This window comes from Phycomyces blakesleeanus (genome assembly GCF_001638985.1).
Source record: "Phycomyces blakesleeanus NRRL 1555(-) unplaced genomic scaffold PHYBLscaffold_1, whole genome shotgun sequence".
Classification (NCBI taxonomy): Eukaryota; Fungi; Mucoromycota; class Mucoromycetes; order Mucorales; family Phycomycetaceae; genus Phycomyces; species Phycomyces blakesleeanus.
The window spans coordinates 773,692-790,474 of record NW_017265134.1 but is presented as its reverse complement, the minus strand read 5'-3'; the positions used below and the strand labels follow the sequence as shown (position 1 = coordinate 790,474).

The following is a 16,783-nucleotide window of genomic DNA, read 5'->3' as shown; positions in this document are numbered from 1 at the left end:
GTAATTTTTAATATATTTCATTAATCATTAGACTCCTAGGTAGCTTTTGTTTATCTGTTATTCTACAGGTACAGATCATGGTACCTGACCTAGCAAAATTGATACCTTAACTTATCTAAAATAGATTCTGATGACGCCTTGGCGTTTTATACTATGATCTTAATGGTCTAGCCCTTTCGTATCTCTAAACACAGTTTCTACAGCAGTTCCGTAGCTGACCAAACGTGGTTCTTTAATGACGAGCGATCGTCTTTCCTAATAAAAATATATCGTAGTACAAGCCTAGAGTGAATATAATTCATATATCTCATTTTTCTATATTATTTTCAGATCTGATCCTTGCTCTTCTTCTACTTCATTCATTCCACAAGAAAATATATATACAATGTCTTCTTTGTTGGGTCAGGACCGCCTATTAAGTCCAAATATAGAAGGATTGGACTTGCATGTCAAACACATACCTGTCAAACGATATGTATTCGTTACAATCATGGCAGGAGCATTGTTTATAGTGTTCATGCTTATATACCCATGTAAGAATCATATTTAAATACAAAGTAGACAGGTACACTGATACTAATACACCTTGAAGTTCATCGATTTCCTACTAGTATAAATACACAGAACACGTCCTTATCCTTTGAAGACTGGAGCAAAAAAAGCATACAGTGTGGATTCTCAGAACAGATACCTATACCAGAAAGTGAAGAGGGATCATATACTCCACCTCCTCCAGATGCTACTCTATACTCTGCACTAAAGTATGTTTCTCAAGAAGACCAGCTTTCTTTTTGTTCTCAGGTGAACTCTCACAAGGGGTTTGTAGACGGCAAACTAGATGATGTGAAAGAAGATAGCTGTGGTACTTGGATGGCAAGATATACAGCATTACACGAAAAGAGACTTGAGCAACTTGAAAGGCTCAAGGCAGGTGATTATGAAAGTTTCAGTCATGAAGACCGTCCACGGTATGTTGGCTATCTTTGCCAAGTAGACAAGAACAATCCAAGACGCGGGTGCGGTGGTTTAGCAGACCGAATGAGTGGTAGGGTATAATAATAATAACAAAATTAAACCAAATACTTGCTTGTATAACATTCAGAATCTAAAACAGTATTTAACCTTGATAGGCATGGTATCCACATTCTTTTACGCCTTACTTACGGACAGAGCTTATTTGGCATACTGGGAACCTACCAACCCGGTTCCCCTGGAGGATTTGTTCGAAAAACCATCAATCGATTGGAGTTATAATCCAAATCAGCTCAAGGAATTATTCACAAAGGAAAATCTATTATTGAGTTTTAGCGAGGTGGACATGCTAAACTATAACTGGAAAAGCATCGGCAATACTTTATTTCCAAACGGACCTAGCCAAAACTTCCACCAGCTTTGGAACACTTCGGTACAGAAATACTGCTTTAGATGAAACTAAGCTAAACTATAACCATTTTTCCTGTAGTTTGTTTCCATGAGATCCAATAGAGCCTACATTATCCGCACATTTCAAAAGTCTTCTATTTATCCTGAATGGCTCGCAAAAGTTGGACTTACCAAGGAAAATGCCTTTAGATGCATGACTGACTATCTCTTCCGCCCAACAATTGGATCAAGGCGGTTTATCAAAGCTTACAAAAACTTGTTTGATATGGAAAGCGTTTTGAGTATTGGGTTACAGGTACACATAAAACATACATGTTATTTTCACATGAAATATTGAGCCAGTTGTCACTAACATTTTCTTCAGATTCGCACAGATGACAGAGCATTGGCGAACCCAGAAAGCGATGACAATACTTTGGAGCAATGGGATTATTTTTTCAAGTGTGCAAACGACCTAAGAGATGCCAAGAAACGAGATCATCATAAAACAGTAGTTTACTTTCTTATCACGGACTCTATTAGCTTGCGCGAGCAGTTTATTTCGATGAACAACAACAAGATACTGGCAAAACAAGTTCTGGGGGATGGCTATAAATACACATCTCTTGTCACTACAGGGCTTCCGATTGAACATATGGAGCCTACTGTTGTTATTCCAAAATTTTCGGCTGATGCAAAATCCAAACTTCTTAAGGCCAAAGGACATATGTTAGCAGGAGTAAACAGTGCCGTAATCGAAAACTGGTTGTTGAGTGCTACAAATTATCGGCTCATCAGTCGAAAGGGGTACGGAAAAATGGCTGCGTTTCACGCAAAAGAGGCGCGGACAACAATTAACCTTCCAGAGGTATGTACATGGTATTCTTACACATACACATACTGACCGTATTTTGCTGTTTTCTCTTAAAAAAAACAAAGATTGGAAGAAAGAACGTTACTGTAGATTGCTCTAATCCGCATTCGTTTATTACATTTGATACTTTGAGCTCATGGTGGAGCCTTGGTTAATATATGAACCTCTACTGAAAAATAGGCATTAAGCTTATATAGAATTCTTGTTTTTACTTTACTTTACTTTACTTTATCTCATATTTTATTTAATTGTACTTTCTTTCTCTCTCTTTGCACTGTAAATCTTCTTCTTATTTTAATTGTTATTTTCAATGTCTATTAAAGAAAGACGCATATGAAAAAATATATATATATCTTCCTTATCCAAAATTTGCTCTATACAATATTCTATATGATATGACTAAATCTAATATGGTAAGTGGCAAGATAATTCGTTGCTGTAGGTGAGGCTCTAGAAACATAGGCGTAAATTATAATGTTACACTTATTTGCCTTTTGATCTAAAATATCTAAAGAGCACTAAACTACAGGAACACTTTTTGTATTTTCAAAAACAACTTTCGCTTTAAAATATCGGTTAATGTAAAGGTCTACTTTATACTAAAGCATAAGTATAGGTACAAGTATACCAACACATACACATGGAGGTAAGATATACAAATATACAAATATACAAGAAAACTATATTGCTAAATCATTCAACATAGTCAACAAATTTTCGCACCCCCTTGATTTACCTGTATTAATCAGTCAAACTCAGTCAGATATTGTTAAAAGTCAATTTAAATTGCAAGTGTTTTTCTATTAAAAAAAAAGGCTTAAAAGGGATAGGGTAAATAATTGATTTTTGGACCATTTACAAATGAAATAGAAAGACACTGAAAATATATGATGGGCTTGTAGGAAATAATTTGGGCTTTAGAGTGTATAATTTTGAAACAGACAAACACAAAGGCATACATAAATATATCCCGGATTGGACTCCCAAAATAATAATGATAATATGGAAGTAGTCATTATGCTTTTATATTCCCCTTATTCTTCATATATACAATTAATACATCTATAGCACAATGCTTAAAAAGGAAGACTTTAACCACGCAGTTTCTTCAACGAAAGAACGAGCATAAAATTTAGTATTGAACGCATCTAAACTTTCTTGATAAGCATAATTCTGTAATGGATATCGGACAGATTTTTAAATTTACAGTGTGTTAACCTGTCAAAAGAAGATGCGATATGAATGGCTTGTAAAAAATAACTTTAAGAAAAGCGGTATACAAAGACGCCAAAAGAAGATATCTTAGAGCTTCTTTAGGCAAAATTATGTAAGAGTGGATTTTTTCAAGTTATAAAAGATGAAAAGATAGAACGCGAATTTAAAACTTTTTGTCTTAGAAATAGCCGCATAGATCATCCTTTTAAACCAACACATTATGTAATGATACGAAGCTTCTTTGTGATAATTTACTATATACCTTTACATTCACGATATTATCTATAAAAGATACAGTTGGCTCAGCAATTCCAGCCCAAATAATTGTTCATACCATTGATGGCTCACAGCCTCAACATACTTTTAAAGACAGCAAGAAGAGTATTTCTCATCAATTTTTATTTACACATAAATTAACTTTTTTTAAAGAAAAATACTCTTTCGAGACTCATCAATCAAGGTCGCCCGGTTTCAACTCTTCTGTCTAATGTATTCTTTGATTGTCTCTATGTACATTGTTTTATTCTTAACGTTTAATGGCAGTGTTTTCTAAAGATCTTGTGGAAATTATGTATTTTGTTTACATATCACTCAAATCTCATTTAGTGCACCATGTATTTGACATTTATAATTTGACATAAACTCACTTAGTATTAAAAAAATATCACACATAATTACTAAATCTAATATTTTAGGACTATACATTTTATTCAACACGCATATTTACAAGCCTCTTCTCTTCTTGAACTCATCCAAGATCTGCCCGCTAGACGAAGATCCACAGCGAGTGGCGCCTTTTTGCATAAAAGTAATAACCTGGTCCAAGTTCTTAATACCCCCCGATGCCTTAACTTCAATATTGTCGGGAACACTGGCGCGCATCAGTTCAATGTCATCATATGTAGCGCCTGATGAAGCAAATCCGGTTGATGTCTTGACAAAATCAGCTCCTGCTGCCACGGACAGCTTGCAGGCAGCAACAATCTCCTCTTTGGTAAGGTATGCATTCTCAAAGATAATCTTGAACACAACATTCGCGTTCTCTTTCTTGGAAGCATCGATAACAGCAGCAATCTCCTTCTCGCACTCTTCAATAAGACCAGACTTGAGATGACCAATGTTGATCACAACGTCAAGTTCAATCGCACCATCGCGTACAGCCTGAATAGCTTCGGCAACCTTGGCGCTAGTGGGTGCATTGCCATGAGGAAAAGAAATAACGGTACCGACCAATACACTGGTTCCATTCAGCAATGAGGCGGCTTGCTTGACATCGCACGACTTGACACACACTGACTTGACATCATATTCGACAGCCAACTTGCAGCCCTCGATTACGTCCAATGTGGTTTGTTCAGGCTTGAGAATAGCGTGGTCAAACATCTTGGCAACCTGCTCATAGGTGACAGTTTCGAGAGTGATATTGGACATTATTTTTTTTTAAAGAAAAGAAGATTGACAGTGTTGGAAGTAAAAGGATAAGAGGCGTGCGAAAAAGGTATTCATAAATATATATATAACGATTTTTGTGCATTTGCTTCCCCGAAGTGATCACAAGAATTTCCCGTGCACTTCCAGTGGTATAAACGTTTCTTTTTCTGATACTCTTGATCCAAAACAGCTTATGTGATACAAATATAGACCAATGTCTGTATTGTCAAACAATGAGAAGGTATATTTAACCTGAGACTATGAATAGGCCAATCTATTGTGGCGAATCCTTTCTTGATTCGTGTTTTCTCAAAATTAAAAAAATCGTGTTTGCGAAGAGACTAATTGGCATATACTATTTTCATTAATGTTTCGCACATAGATATAATAAATTTCAGGCAAAAATCAGAATCAAAACCAGCCAAACTTTTAAAATAAAGGCTGCCTTTTCAAAGTGGACAAAGTGTGCGAAAGTCCAAGATCGTCAGAATTCAACCTTAAAACAGCCCTTAAACCCCCGAAAATATTGTAAAAATATCACCAAAGTCGTTCCTTTTTTTTTAATGCCACATAATTGGAACAGGCGTGTAAAAAATTTATTTACCGATATGTGAAAATGTATTCACATTTGATAAATAATTAATGAGTACATAGTATTTGATATTCAGGACATCACATTTGTCAATCAGGGCAATAGATTATCCAAATTTCCAGAATCTCTCCTTTACTTTTTCATAAAAGACTATAAAAATGAAAGTTGTTGGGCTCATTAGGTACATTGAATATGAGATTATTCCCATGTTAGAACCAAGACGATCCCATGATCTAATAATGACATTTTGATTCCGAACTACAGCGGTGGTAAAGATAGTTGCTACAATATGATGCAATGCGTCGCCAATGGACATTCGATTGTAGCACTTGCTAATCTCAAACCACCTGTGGCATCCGGAAAGGGTAATATATCATTTTAATCCCTCGGATAAAGACGCCTATAGTTAATAAATATACATAATAAATATTAGATGAACTCGATAGCTTTATGTACCAAACTGTTGGCCACGATGCCATACATTTTTACTCTGATTGTATGAATCTTCCGCTATACAGAAGAGAAATCAATGGCCAGTCCGTACTTCAAAAGTCAGATTATGTTGTGACAGCCAACGATGAAACTGAAGATTTATACCTATTACTTAAAGATGTGTTGGTAGGTCAAATTCAATTGAGAAATAAACCATTTTATTAATATATGCTATTATAGAAAGAACATCCAGATGTTCAAGGTGTTTCTGTGGGTGCAATTTTGTCAAATTATCAACGTGTTCGGGTTGAGCATGTGTAAGAAGGATCACAATAATTGACCTCATTACCTGTATACTGACTATTCTGTAGATGCAACCGACTTGGATTGACCTCTTTAGCATACCTTTGGAGACGGGACCAGCGTGAACTATTGGCCGAAATGGCAGCTGCTAATGTGAACGCTGTTTTGATTAAGGTGGCAGCTATGGGACTCAAGGCCGCTCATCTTGAAAAGAGTATTGCACAGATGTATCCTATTCTCTGTAACTTGGTAAGAGAAAAATAACTTGGGATGCTATATCGATGGTTATTAAAAGATTACATGTATATATCTACTTTCTCGAATTAGAATGAAAAGTATGACTTACATGTATGCGGAGAAGGCGGTGAATATGAAACCTTCACCTTGGATTGCCCATTGTTTAAAAAGAGAATTGTAATGTAAGTTGGCACAAGTATATCTAAAATAATATGCGTCTGATTATAAATTTACTCTTGTTGCTTTTAGAGAAGAAAGGGAGACAATAGTTCATTCTGATGACGCATTTGCACCGGTAGCTTACTTGAGGTTCAAGCGGTGTATCTTGGTTGACAAGACACCCGAGGAGATGGTGGGAATGGATACAATAAAAAAAATATATTGGAAGGAATGGGAATCGTATGAGTCCCTGGTATCTGTGATGAAGTCTAAGGATCAATCGCAGCTCCCGAGATCGCCTATCAAGGTTGGCCTAGTGGGACAATATACCGAAAAGCATGGTAGGTTTTGTAAACATGAGTATAAATATACCAATGCTTATTAATATTACAAATCAGACGAATCCTACATTTCGTGCCAACGAGGTCCTCTTTGTGCTATTGCATCGATTACTGCATATGACGATGGAACACCTGAAGAATTACAACAGGGTGCTTTTGAAAGTATCGAGGATGAGACATTCCAGTGTATGCTGACAGTGCAAGGTAACTAAAAAATATATAGTCACTAATGTCTTTCTAAAAATTCTAAGTCATTTCTTAGACAAGCTTATGAACTACGACCTTTCTTGGGATGATGTTGTTTGCATGAATGTATTTGTTGCCGATATTGCAGATTTTGGCAAAATTAATGCGGTATATAAGCAGTTCTTTGATATCAATCCGGCACCTCGGTAAGCCCCGCAAAAAAATGAATATTTTTATACAAATGACTTTGAATTTTCAACATATATAATAATATAATATGTGTGTGCACATGTACGTATAGTGCTTTGGTAGGGGCCAAACTAAAAGGACTGGCCAAACTAAAGATTGATCTTGTCGCTTGCAAAAAACCGAAAGACGCCAAGAAGAGTACTATGCATGTCCAAGGCATCTCATACTGGGCCCCTGCAAATATCGGGCCATACTCTCAAACAGTAACAGTATGTAAATATCTATCTATCTAGACAACAGATATTTCTTTTATTTTCTCATCGTTTTGGTGCCAATAGGTTGTGGACCATGTTTGGGTAGCTGGTCAAATTGGACTTGTACCCGAAACTCTGGAACTTCCCAGCCCCCCTTCTTTTGTAGAAGAAGCCGCATTGTCTCTCCGTAACTTGGAAACAGTCATCAAAGCATTGGATATGGTCTTGAAAGACAATATATCCCTTTGCTACTGCTTTGTGACTCGACCCGAGCATATCCAAATTGCACAGACAGCATGGAATGAATACGTTGAAGTGAGTTGGGTGATCTGCAAAAAACCAAATACTATTTAGTAATATGGCTGTATTAGGATGGTGTATCTGCACCAATTATGTTTTTGGTAGTACCTGCGCTACCAAAAGGCGGTTTGGTAGAATGGCAAGTTATGCTTCATGTAACTTTACCGATCAACAAAGGAGACTCATCAGACGAAGAAGAGCAGGAGGCGTTGCGCAAACTAGCTAGCTTATCCCTCAGCCATGCACCTTTCGGTAAACAAACCATTCGAACAAACTTCATATTAATAGAGTTATTTAGAATATACAAGCTCGGATTCGGATGCATCTATTGATATACAAGCTTATTCTCAAAACAAAGCTACGACAGTTGTAGCGACTGCTTCTGTGTTTGGTAAGACAAAATAAATATATGTCTTAAATTAAATACTCTAATTATTTGTCGAGTAGATACAAAGCAGTCTTTATACAGTCTTGAACTTCTGGTCAAGAAATTGGTGTTTGATTTAAATAAAACTCTCATTCGCTGTGAGAAGGACTGGTCAGATGTGCTCTTTGTAAAGCTATTCTGTTACCAAGATCTCGATGTTTCCAAGGACGATGTTCGAAAAGGTTAGTCAGCTTCTTATGAAATATTAATATTCACCTCAATATTCCATCTTGCATAGTTTTTGAGAAGGAACTTGCGACTATAACAATTGAGACACCTGCTATTAGCGAAGTGCCAGTAGTTTCCATAGGGCCTCAAGGAACTGGACTTATTGGCGTTAGTTTACATGCTCTTAAACAATAGATATACTTGATCTTACTTAGAATTATAAACAATAAAAAGGATATATGTGTGTGTATATTTATAAGACTAAATACATGAAACGGCTATTGTGCAAAAAATCTAGAGTCAATGTAAGCATCTTCATCTTCGTCATCACTAGAACAATCAATGCCTTTCAGTAATTCCCCTGGAGGCGGAAGAGAAAGTCCGGCAAGTCTGATTGTGTCGAGCACAAAGGTCCCTTTATCATGCTAGTCAAAGTAACACATCTGTTATAAGCAGCTTGTACAGTCTTATTCACACCAAAAAAAGAGATATCCGAGCACCTTACATCGAATGGGATAAAAATGGAACTAGTGAGATAGGGGACAAGGGTATCAAATGACATTTCTAATATAGCCGACTCGTTCGCCTTTAAGACAGCCAAGGCACAAAAGAGTAACATATGTGGACCATCGATCAACAAGATGTCAATTGTATCTTGAGCGAGACACAGAGGCCCACAGGAGCCAAAAAGGGACATAAACCATTGTGTAGCATACATTGATGGAACAATTCCTTCCTTTTCCAGATGACTGTGAATGCAAGGAAATTCAATGGCCATATGTTTATTCAACTCTTGGAGCAGTTCTTGTAGACCTTTCATTGAGGGGAGAAAAAGGGTTCGGAGACCGGGCGAATTAAGCCTATGGCTTAGCAGTGTAACAAGAGCACAAAAAGCATCATCTTCTTTCAGCTGTTGTAGAAAACATTGGTGAGAAAAGGAAGGTAAAAGAATAAAAAAAAAACATTTCTGGAAGAAAAACTCACATGTAACAATAAGCAGCCAGCAATGAAATTCATACCTTGGCAATACCCAAGTTCGCGATCATAAATTGAATATGCTTTTAACACTCGGAATAAGGACTCTTTACCTTCTTCTGTTTTAAAGAGACCTTCATTCGGATAGGTACGGTTAAGGTCCTTTTGAATCTGATTTTCGTGCCCGGATACTTCTTCAAGCACGGATGGATATTTGTTTTTCACATCGAACTTTGTAGATAAGCACGCTATTCGGAAGGCTCTTCGCGCGGAATGAGTGAGACCGAGTGCCAGTTGTCGTCGAATCTCTTCCGGATTATCTTGGAAACTTTTGGAGGGGGGTTTTTCTGCTCTACAGGATTTTGAATTGTCTCTATTTAAAATGTTTTATGATCATTAATTGCCTTGGCCTAACTTTGATTGTACGACAAGATTAATGTGGTATGTGTCATATATTACCCTGTGCTTTTTTTGGCGTTGATAAGGTATGTGAACATTAAACGTACACTGATAATAATACATATGGCTTGGGTGGGATTGTATATTATGAAATATAAAATCTTTGTTGGGCTATTCTGTAAAGGAAGGCGCACCAACATATCTTGAGCGACATGTGTAAGAGTTAATAAAGGAGTTAGGATAGTAGACGGAAAGATGTGTAGGGGAGTTATTTTGGCTGGCAGGTACATATGCATTGAGTTGTATGTAGGGGTGTCCGGCACTGTCGCCATGTCGGACGTCTTAGTGATGGTTGGACGCGTGGGGGGAGGCGTAAGAAGAAAATTAGTGGTTGGGTGTGGGATGTGCATTTCTGAAAATAGGTTAGTACTCGGCAGTGGGCCCGATTGCGGAGGAAATGATGAAGATGGTGTCGGGGAGTTTCTGGTGGTGGATTTTACAAAGGTAGCTTGGGGTTTGTAGTACAATTGAGCAATACGGGTTACATAGTCATAAGCACCTGGAAAAGACTTGTTGAAGACTGTGCTTGATATGGAGGTGTCTTTTAGGAAAAAAATGTCCATGGTAACCGCGAATAGGATGATAAATATGGGTCCAAACATAACGTAAATGTCAATATATTTCTGAAAGTACAAAAGATACTATTATTCAGCCGACTTCAAAGTATACCATAGCGTCTAGACTTACTTCAGGAGAGACACGTTAGAGAACTAAGGTATGAACAAGATGAAGAATAAAAGCTTTTTTTTCAATCGATTCTTGTCTCGCACTTTATACTATGTCGTCAGTGTGACTATCTTTCGTGACTAAACAGGCTTGAAGGATCGTCGTGTGAAGATCTTTGGAAAGCCCAAGGTTCAGGGCAATTATATCTCCTCTGGGAAAAGATATGGCTTTAAGAAAATATATTTCCCATGACCAACTTGAATATTTATAAGGATTGCATTATCAATATGGTTTACAATAGGTCCAGTGATATAATACCATGGATTTATCAGATTTTCTGAATCGTTTTTATCAGGGCACAAGGCAGCTAGTTCTCTTTCTAATGTTCCATATAATGAAATGATATAAAGAAAAGTCGTATTTTACGTATATTTAAAAGAAAGCAATACACATAATTAAAGAGCAATAGTGATTGGCTTCAACATCAATTTTTTTAGAGATTTTCTGTATTAAAAAAGTGTATATTTAAAAAAATAATCTTTTAATAAAGTTAAGATTTTGTAATTGTGAAGGCGTTGATATTATTATCTTGGGGGATATCGGCTTTCATGAATAGCTTTATTATATATTTTTAAAAATTGGCAGGCGTTTTTCTGTGTATTTTACGTGTACCAGCTCTAGATTACTTACACGGGGTCCGTATATAAAGTTCTTCTTGTGAATTAAATGGAGAAAAATGGTGATATGTTCCAACTACTGTGTTTTCACTAACAATTTGGGAATTGTTAATTTCTTTTTCACGCATCAGTAAGCATATTTTCATAGACATTCTCCAATTAAATTCAAAGAATATATTTTAATTTTCGCATGGCACGAAGGCAAGGCTGTGGATTTAATTGGACAAAATGTCTAAAAAATATAGGTTAAATAAGAAATGCCTTCTCAATATTTGGTTTATTTCCCAGTTTCTCAACATTGGCTTGATCCTATTGAGTTTCTTACCCGTGGATTTTTTAGACAAAGGCTTGTTATCTTGGGTATATATTCTTCCTATAGCTTTTTATGTTTAGCTCTTATTCATTGTTTTGCTGGTGGAGTCTTGAACCAGTCTATATAGCTTGAATACGCATAGTTTTAACGAAAAGGTTCTTTATTAGGATTTTCTGCGACATACTTGACGTATACCAAAAAAAGGGCTATTGGTGGACTGTGAGTTTCTTTTTTCTAATTTGCTAAGAAGACTTGAAATTGATTTTTGGTAATATTCTGCCTTTCAGGACAGCATAGTAATTGCTTTTTTTTTTGGTATTTTGCTAATTAGTGGTTACTTTTGTGTTTTTACTTTCTGTTATTACTCTAAAGATTTATTCAATTTCATCTTGTTAACTCATCAGTGCTGAATGAAGTTAAGCACTGAAATATGTAATGAATTGCTTGTTTAAGTAGAAGATTCCTCGCTCTCTGTTTAATCAAAATGGGGATTTTTTTATGGTTTCTTGCTATGCTGTCCCCTTGGTATTGTTCACAATTTAGATATATAATATAAATTCTTTGTATTCATCTTTACAGTTAACATATTCCCGGTATTCGGGGCTATCTTGAAGTCTAATAAAGCTCATATTCGAGTCCTTTGGATCTTTCTCTAGTCTTTTTCATACGGAAAATAAGCAGGCAGATATACGTTTAATATGTCTTTTATGAGGGCCCCAATAGCGTCTTTAATCCCTCCCTCATTAATTAAAAAGCTTGAAAAAATAATAGCCTTAATAGAATCTCCCCCATCACCATCCTTACATAACCTTTTATTGGAGGTATCTTATTTTCACGACATTGGTTAATTATTTTTAATATAGCAGGTCTACCATCTATCTAGCCAGCCAACGTCAACTCTTGCCATAATTGGTTTGCCCAGTATTTCTTGGAAAGCTTATTGTCTTTTCCTTAAATAATACTTTACGTAGTGATTTTTATAAAGTGATAAAGCTAGGTCATTCTTTCTTTTCTGTCCTTATGTATCTTTGCCAAAACTCTTTATAAAGATGCTTACCCCAAAATGCTTCAAATTTTCCATCCATAGAGCATATAGCCTAACTGTATATTAAAGTAATTCTTGAGAACCATTAAGGTTGGATTAAACGTCTTGAAATATTTCGAAGGAGATATCTTTAAAACGGTTATGGGCACAAATACATATTCTGTCAAATAAAATAAAACGGAAATAGTCTAAATTTTGAAACATAATTTTTCAAAGAAGACGTATCAATATCAAGTTGAAACACTGTATATTCAGTGTTTGCTCTCCATCCCCCACCAACTATTCTATTTAAGGAAAGCACTATCTTCAATTGTCGGAGATTCCCAATAAGGTAAGTACTATCGCAACCTCTTTTCTTTTTCTTTTTGTTTCTGAGATTGAAAAATTGAAAAATTGAAAAATAACTCAATGGGTGTGTTGGTCGATATACTTCTTTAATTTGATAGGTTATCCGATTTACTGGATACATTGGATACGCGACTTGTACATTTTGCTTGTAAGTACTTTTAACCGAAAATTTATTGGAATCATTTATGATTATTCAATACAAAATAAAAAAAATAAAGAGAGAAAGAAAGAATTCATGGTTATTAAAAAAAATAAAATAAGATAAAATAAAATAAAAGAATAAAATAAAAAGAAATATTGACGGGGTTTGAAAATGAAATGTGCATTATGTTCTTATCAACTTTCTCAACATTCTTGAGACTCTCCAACATTGTAATTGCAGCAATAATTACAATATTTGATGAGAAGTCACAAAGCATATCTACGAGAGTTAAAGAAGTATGATAGAGTTCGATGCATTATTTATAGAGCTATAGGCAAAAAGGTGGGATGTTAATTTGAATGAATACGGTTTTTTTTTTAAAAAAAAAAACAAAAAAATTCGGAAAAAGGTCAGTAAGAGTTTGGAGATGGCTCGTCGTGTAATGAGTATTGGTCGTCTTCAGGGTTATCCACATTTGGTTCAGTCACTGACTGTTGTGCAGATTCCGTGTTGTCTTCCAATTTAATGTCAGCCTCATCTCCACTTTCAGAAAAAACATCTTCGGCAGCGGATACTTCACCATCTGAAAGATCTTGCATCCGGAGCTGGACTTCCTCTTCTTTTACGTTAATCTCGGATTCCAATTTAATCTTCGACGGCTTATCAGAAAACTCGCCAATGGTTGCCTTTCGCTTCCTATTGGCTGTTTGCCTCTTTGACGGTGGTTTTGGGTTCATAATCAGATCACAAAGAGCATCAATGCGACGGGATATGACAAGATCCTTTGGCCATGCAAATTTCTCCATCACTAGATTCGCATCATCGCCGTCAGGATCGTGGATGTTTTCATCCTCCACAATCTTTTGCTTGATTTTATAGAAGGGAAGATCAGGATCCTCAATCAAGAGATCACTTCTACCAATTCCATGTTGGCAAATACCAAGCAGCAAAGCTTTGTCATGAGCAGGTACTTCCCACCATCTGCAGATATTAAGAGGTTAATCAAATGATACATTCTGTAAGTTGCATCTTACCCTGGAAGTCCGGATGTTTTACGTGCATTTAATAAAAGTGCATCCAAATCAGGATTAACTATCACTTCTTCTCGTATCTTCTTCATCTGAGCAATACGTCTCAATGCACGTCTTGCCTTATCGAAAGGAACAAGGTCGGCCGTATCATTACTGTCATCTCGGTCAGTAAGTGCAGCTCCGCCAGCACTTTGAGGTTCTAGACTTGACTCACGGCTTGTTGTAAGAGCCATACTTTGAGTTTGAGTATTCGAAGGAGAGGAGCCCGAAGCTTCTTGATCTGCAGGTTGAATCGAAGTTGAGAGTACCTCTTGCTCGTGTCGCTTCATCACCTCATCACACGCGCTTATAATTGTCTGATAGTAAAGATCAAGAGATTCATCTGTTTTCTTTTCCAGACCAGCAATCTCTTTGAATCGATCCCATCTGATATCAGGTTCGTTTAATTCAGTGTCAACACCATAGGACATAAGAACTCTCAAGAAGTCACCCTTGTTCTTTTTCGACCATCGGTTGGATATTTCATTCATTTTAGATCTCTGACGCTGGGTTTGGCGCGTCTCTCTTCTGCGTCCTTTTGCCCCACGATCTTTTCTTGAATCTCTCTCATTTCCTCTGCGTCTTCGCATCCCACCTGCATGCTCCCGAAGGAAGGCAGCAATAATTCGTCGCAAGCGCATGCCAATGTCTGCCTTTGAGGGCCAGACATAAATCTGACCATCCTCACCATCTTTTATAACATCTGGTCGTTCTTTTGCTTCTACGGAGCCCTGTCTGCTATCATAGTCTTCATCATTCTTATCCAATGATCCAGTAGGAATGTCGTCGTCTTCCAAAGAGCCTGCTTTGCTGTCGTCGTACTTCTTTCCGTAGAATGAAAATTCTGGATCATTGCGCATGGCAAGATACCTAATGAAATTCTAAGTAATTCATTTTCGCTTGTAGTATTAACTTACTGCTGATAACCATGCTTGCAAATACCCAAAAGCAAACTTCTATCTTCGTTTTCTGTCCACCAGTCTGCGGGAAGAGACCCTGGACATTGACAATCTAATCAGATTCCCTGAAGGAATGTCTATAAAGTATTCTCACTTACCAGTCACCTTTGGTACAGGAAGAGCCTTGGCTTCCTTCCAGTTCTTAGGGACAATCTTGTCACGAATAAGGTGTAACATCTGAATACGTAGCAAGAAATTACGCCCTATAACATTCACACATTAAATAATGAATATATTACTTATATAATAATAAATGTACCCTTTCGTTCAACATGTTCGATATAGTCTGCGGGTGCTTGAGCCAAAAATGATTTAAATTCAGAGATCTGTTTTTTGCTGGCACCAACATAAGGTATACTATCATCTCCCTCGACCTCATCATCGGCATCCATTTCAAGAATATCCTCAATGTCGTCAATTAATTTTCGGTCCTCTTCATGACTTGCTTCAATTGTTGGCAAAACTTTACGCATCAGGGCACGTGTAACGGCCTTAAGATCCTTCTCTGATCTACGAGGGAAATGAACTTGCATCTGGTCCCAGCGACCGTAACCGTAAATCATCAACTTTCGTTCGTATTTTGTCTTTTCAGAAAGACTCCAGCTCCGCGATTGGTTGTTTTTTCTTGGTTTATCTTCTTCTTCCTCATACGCGTCTGAATCGTCTCCGTTGTCATTTGATGAATAATTACCGTCAGTAGGACGAGCTCCAAAGCGTTGAACTCGGCGTCTTCTTCTTGGCTCGGCTACTATCAGCTTATTTTCATCAGGAGCGTCTTTTGTCTCAATATTTGCCTTTGCAGCCCATTTCTCCCAGAAATCTGGATCGTCGAGCTCTACTCCTACATTATCGCTAGTGGTCGAAAAAGTAGCCTTTGAGAATACAGATCCTTTCTCGTTGCCTTCGTGTTTGATGACAGTAGTGCGTCTCTCAAGAATTTGATCAATGTCTTCTTCACAAAATTGGGTGCTGGCTTCGTCATCTAACATCGCGCCGTAAGCGCCTTTTTTCAAAAGATCTTCAATCTGCTTCTTGCTCAGTTCGTTCTTAAATTGTCCACTCTCGTCAATTTCTCCTGAACCGGCTCTCGACATTACAGCCTTGTCAAGGCCAAGTTTCATTCCAGCGCGATCAAACATATCTTTTTCGTAGGTATTTGCACAAATGAGACGGTAGATTTGTACTGGCTTTGTTTGTCCAATACGATGGCAACGTGCCTGAGCCTGAAGGTCGTTCTGGGGGTTCCAATCACTGTCGAAAATAATACAAGTATCAGCTGCTGTCAGATTGATTCCGACACCACCCGCTCTTGTACACAACAAAAACACAAATGATTCTTCGATTGGTAGGGTAGAAAAACGATCGATGGCCGCTTGTCGCTGATCACCAGGAACACTGCCGTCGATACGTTCGTAAGCATAACTGCGTCCACGTAGGTAATCTGCCAAAATGTCTAAGCAGCTATAATAATACTGAAAGTTAATAATGATTTTCTGGGTATAAGATACAAATAAAGTTGCTGTTGTTTTTTACGTGGTAAATTGTGAGAAAATGAGCACTTTGTGATTGCCTTGTATGAGCTTCTTCAGTAGCTTATCAATTAACACCTTTTAAAAAAAATAAAAGGTATCAAATATAAGTATGTTATGTTGTAAAGTG

The 16,783-nt window shown here is 37.0% G+C and overlaps 5 protein-coding genes across 5 annotated transcripts; 2 read left to right on the top strand and 3 right to left on the bottom strand.

Annotated features, from left to right (window-relative positions):
* Positions 1 to 385: 385 nt before the first annotated feature.
* Positions 386 to 3,988, top strand: PHYBLDRAFT_61555 (hypothetical protein; the record flags this gene model as incomplete). Its single annotated transcript, XM_018440821.1, has 8 exons — positions 386 to 533; positions 566 to 1,050; positions 1,103 to 1,405; positions 1,463 to 1,678; positions 1,748 to 2,230; positions 2,560 to 2,649; positions 2,853 to 2,882; positions 3,881 to 3,988. 8 exons carry the CDS (start codon positions 386 to 388, stop codon positions 3,986 to 3,988), a joined length of 1,863 nt encoding a protein of 620 aa, XP_018298544.1.
* Positions 3,989 to 4,080: 92 nt separating this feature from the next.
* Positions 4,081 to 4,916, bottom strand: PHYBLDRAFT_129190 (hypothetical protein). Its single transcript, XM_018429268.1, has one exon. It carries the CDS (start codon positions 4,880 to 4,882, stop codon positions 4,175 to 4,177), a length of 708 nt encoding a protein of 235 aa, XP_018298543.1. The 5' UTR covers positions 4,883 to 4,916; the 3' UTR covers positions 4,081 to 4,174.
* An 820-nt stretch (positions 4,917 to 5,736) lies between these two features.
* On the top strand, positions 5,737 to 6,990 carry PHYBLDRAFT_104653 (hypothetical protein; the record flags this gene model as incomplete). Its single annotated transcript, XM_018427856.1, has 6 exons — positions 5,737 to 5,839; positions 5,908 to 6,092; positions 6,147 to 6,223; positions 6,278 to 6,458; positions 6,537 to 6,628; positions 6,696 to 6,990. Coding segments are annotated over 6 exons (933 nt in total), but the record flags the coding sequence as incomplete, so codon positions are not given.
* Positions 6,991 to 9,011: 2,021 nt separating this feature from the next.
* PHYBLDRAFT_91840 (hypothetical protein) lies at positions 9,012 to 9,649 on the bottom strand (the record flags this gene model as incomplete). Its single annotated transcript, XM_018443773.1, has 2 exons — positions 9,012 to 9,380; positions 9,455 to 9,649. Coding segments are annotated over 2 exons (564 nt in total), but the record flags the coding sequence as incomplete, so codon positions are not given.
* A 6,602-nt stretch (positions 9,650 to 16,251) lies between these two features.
* Positions 16,252 to 16,533, bottom strand: PHYBLDRAFT_95259 (hypothetical protein; the record flags this gene model as incomplete). The annotated part of the gene is made up of 1 exon (XM_018443889.1): positions 16,252 to 16,533. A coding segment is annotated over one exon (282 nt), but the record flags the coding sequence as incomplete, so codon positions are not given.
* Between the last annotated feature and the right edge of the window lie 250 nt (positions 16,534 to 16,783).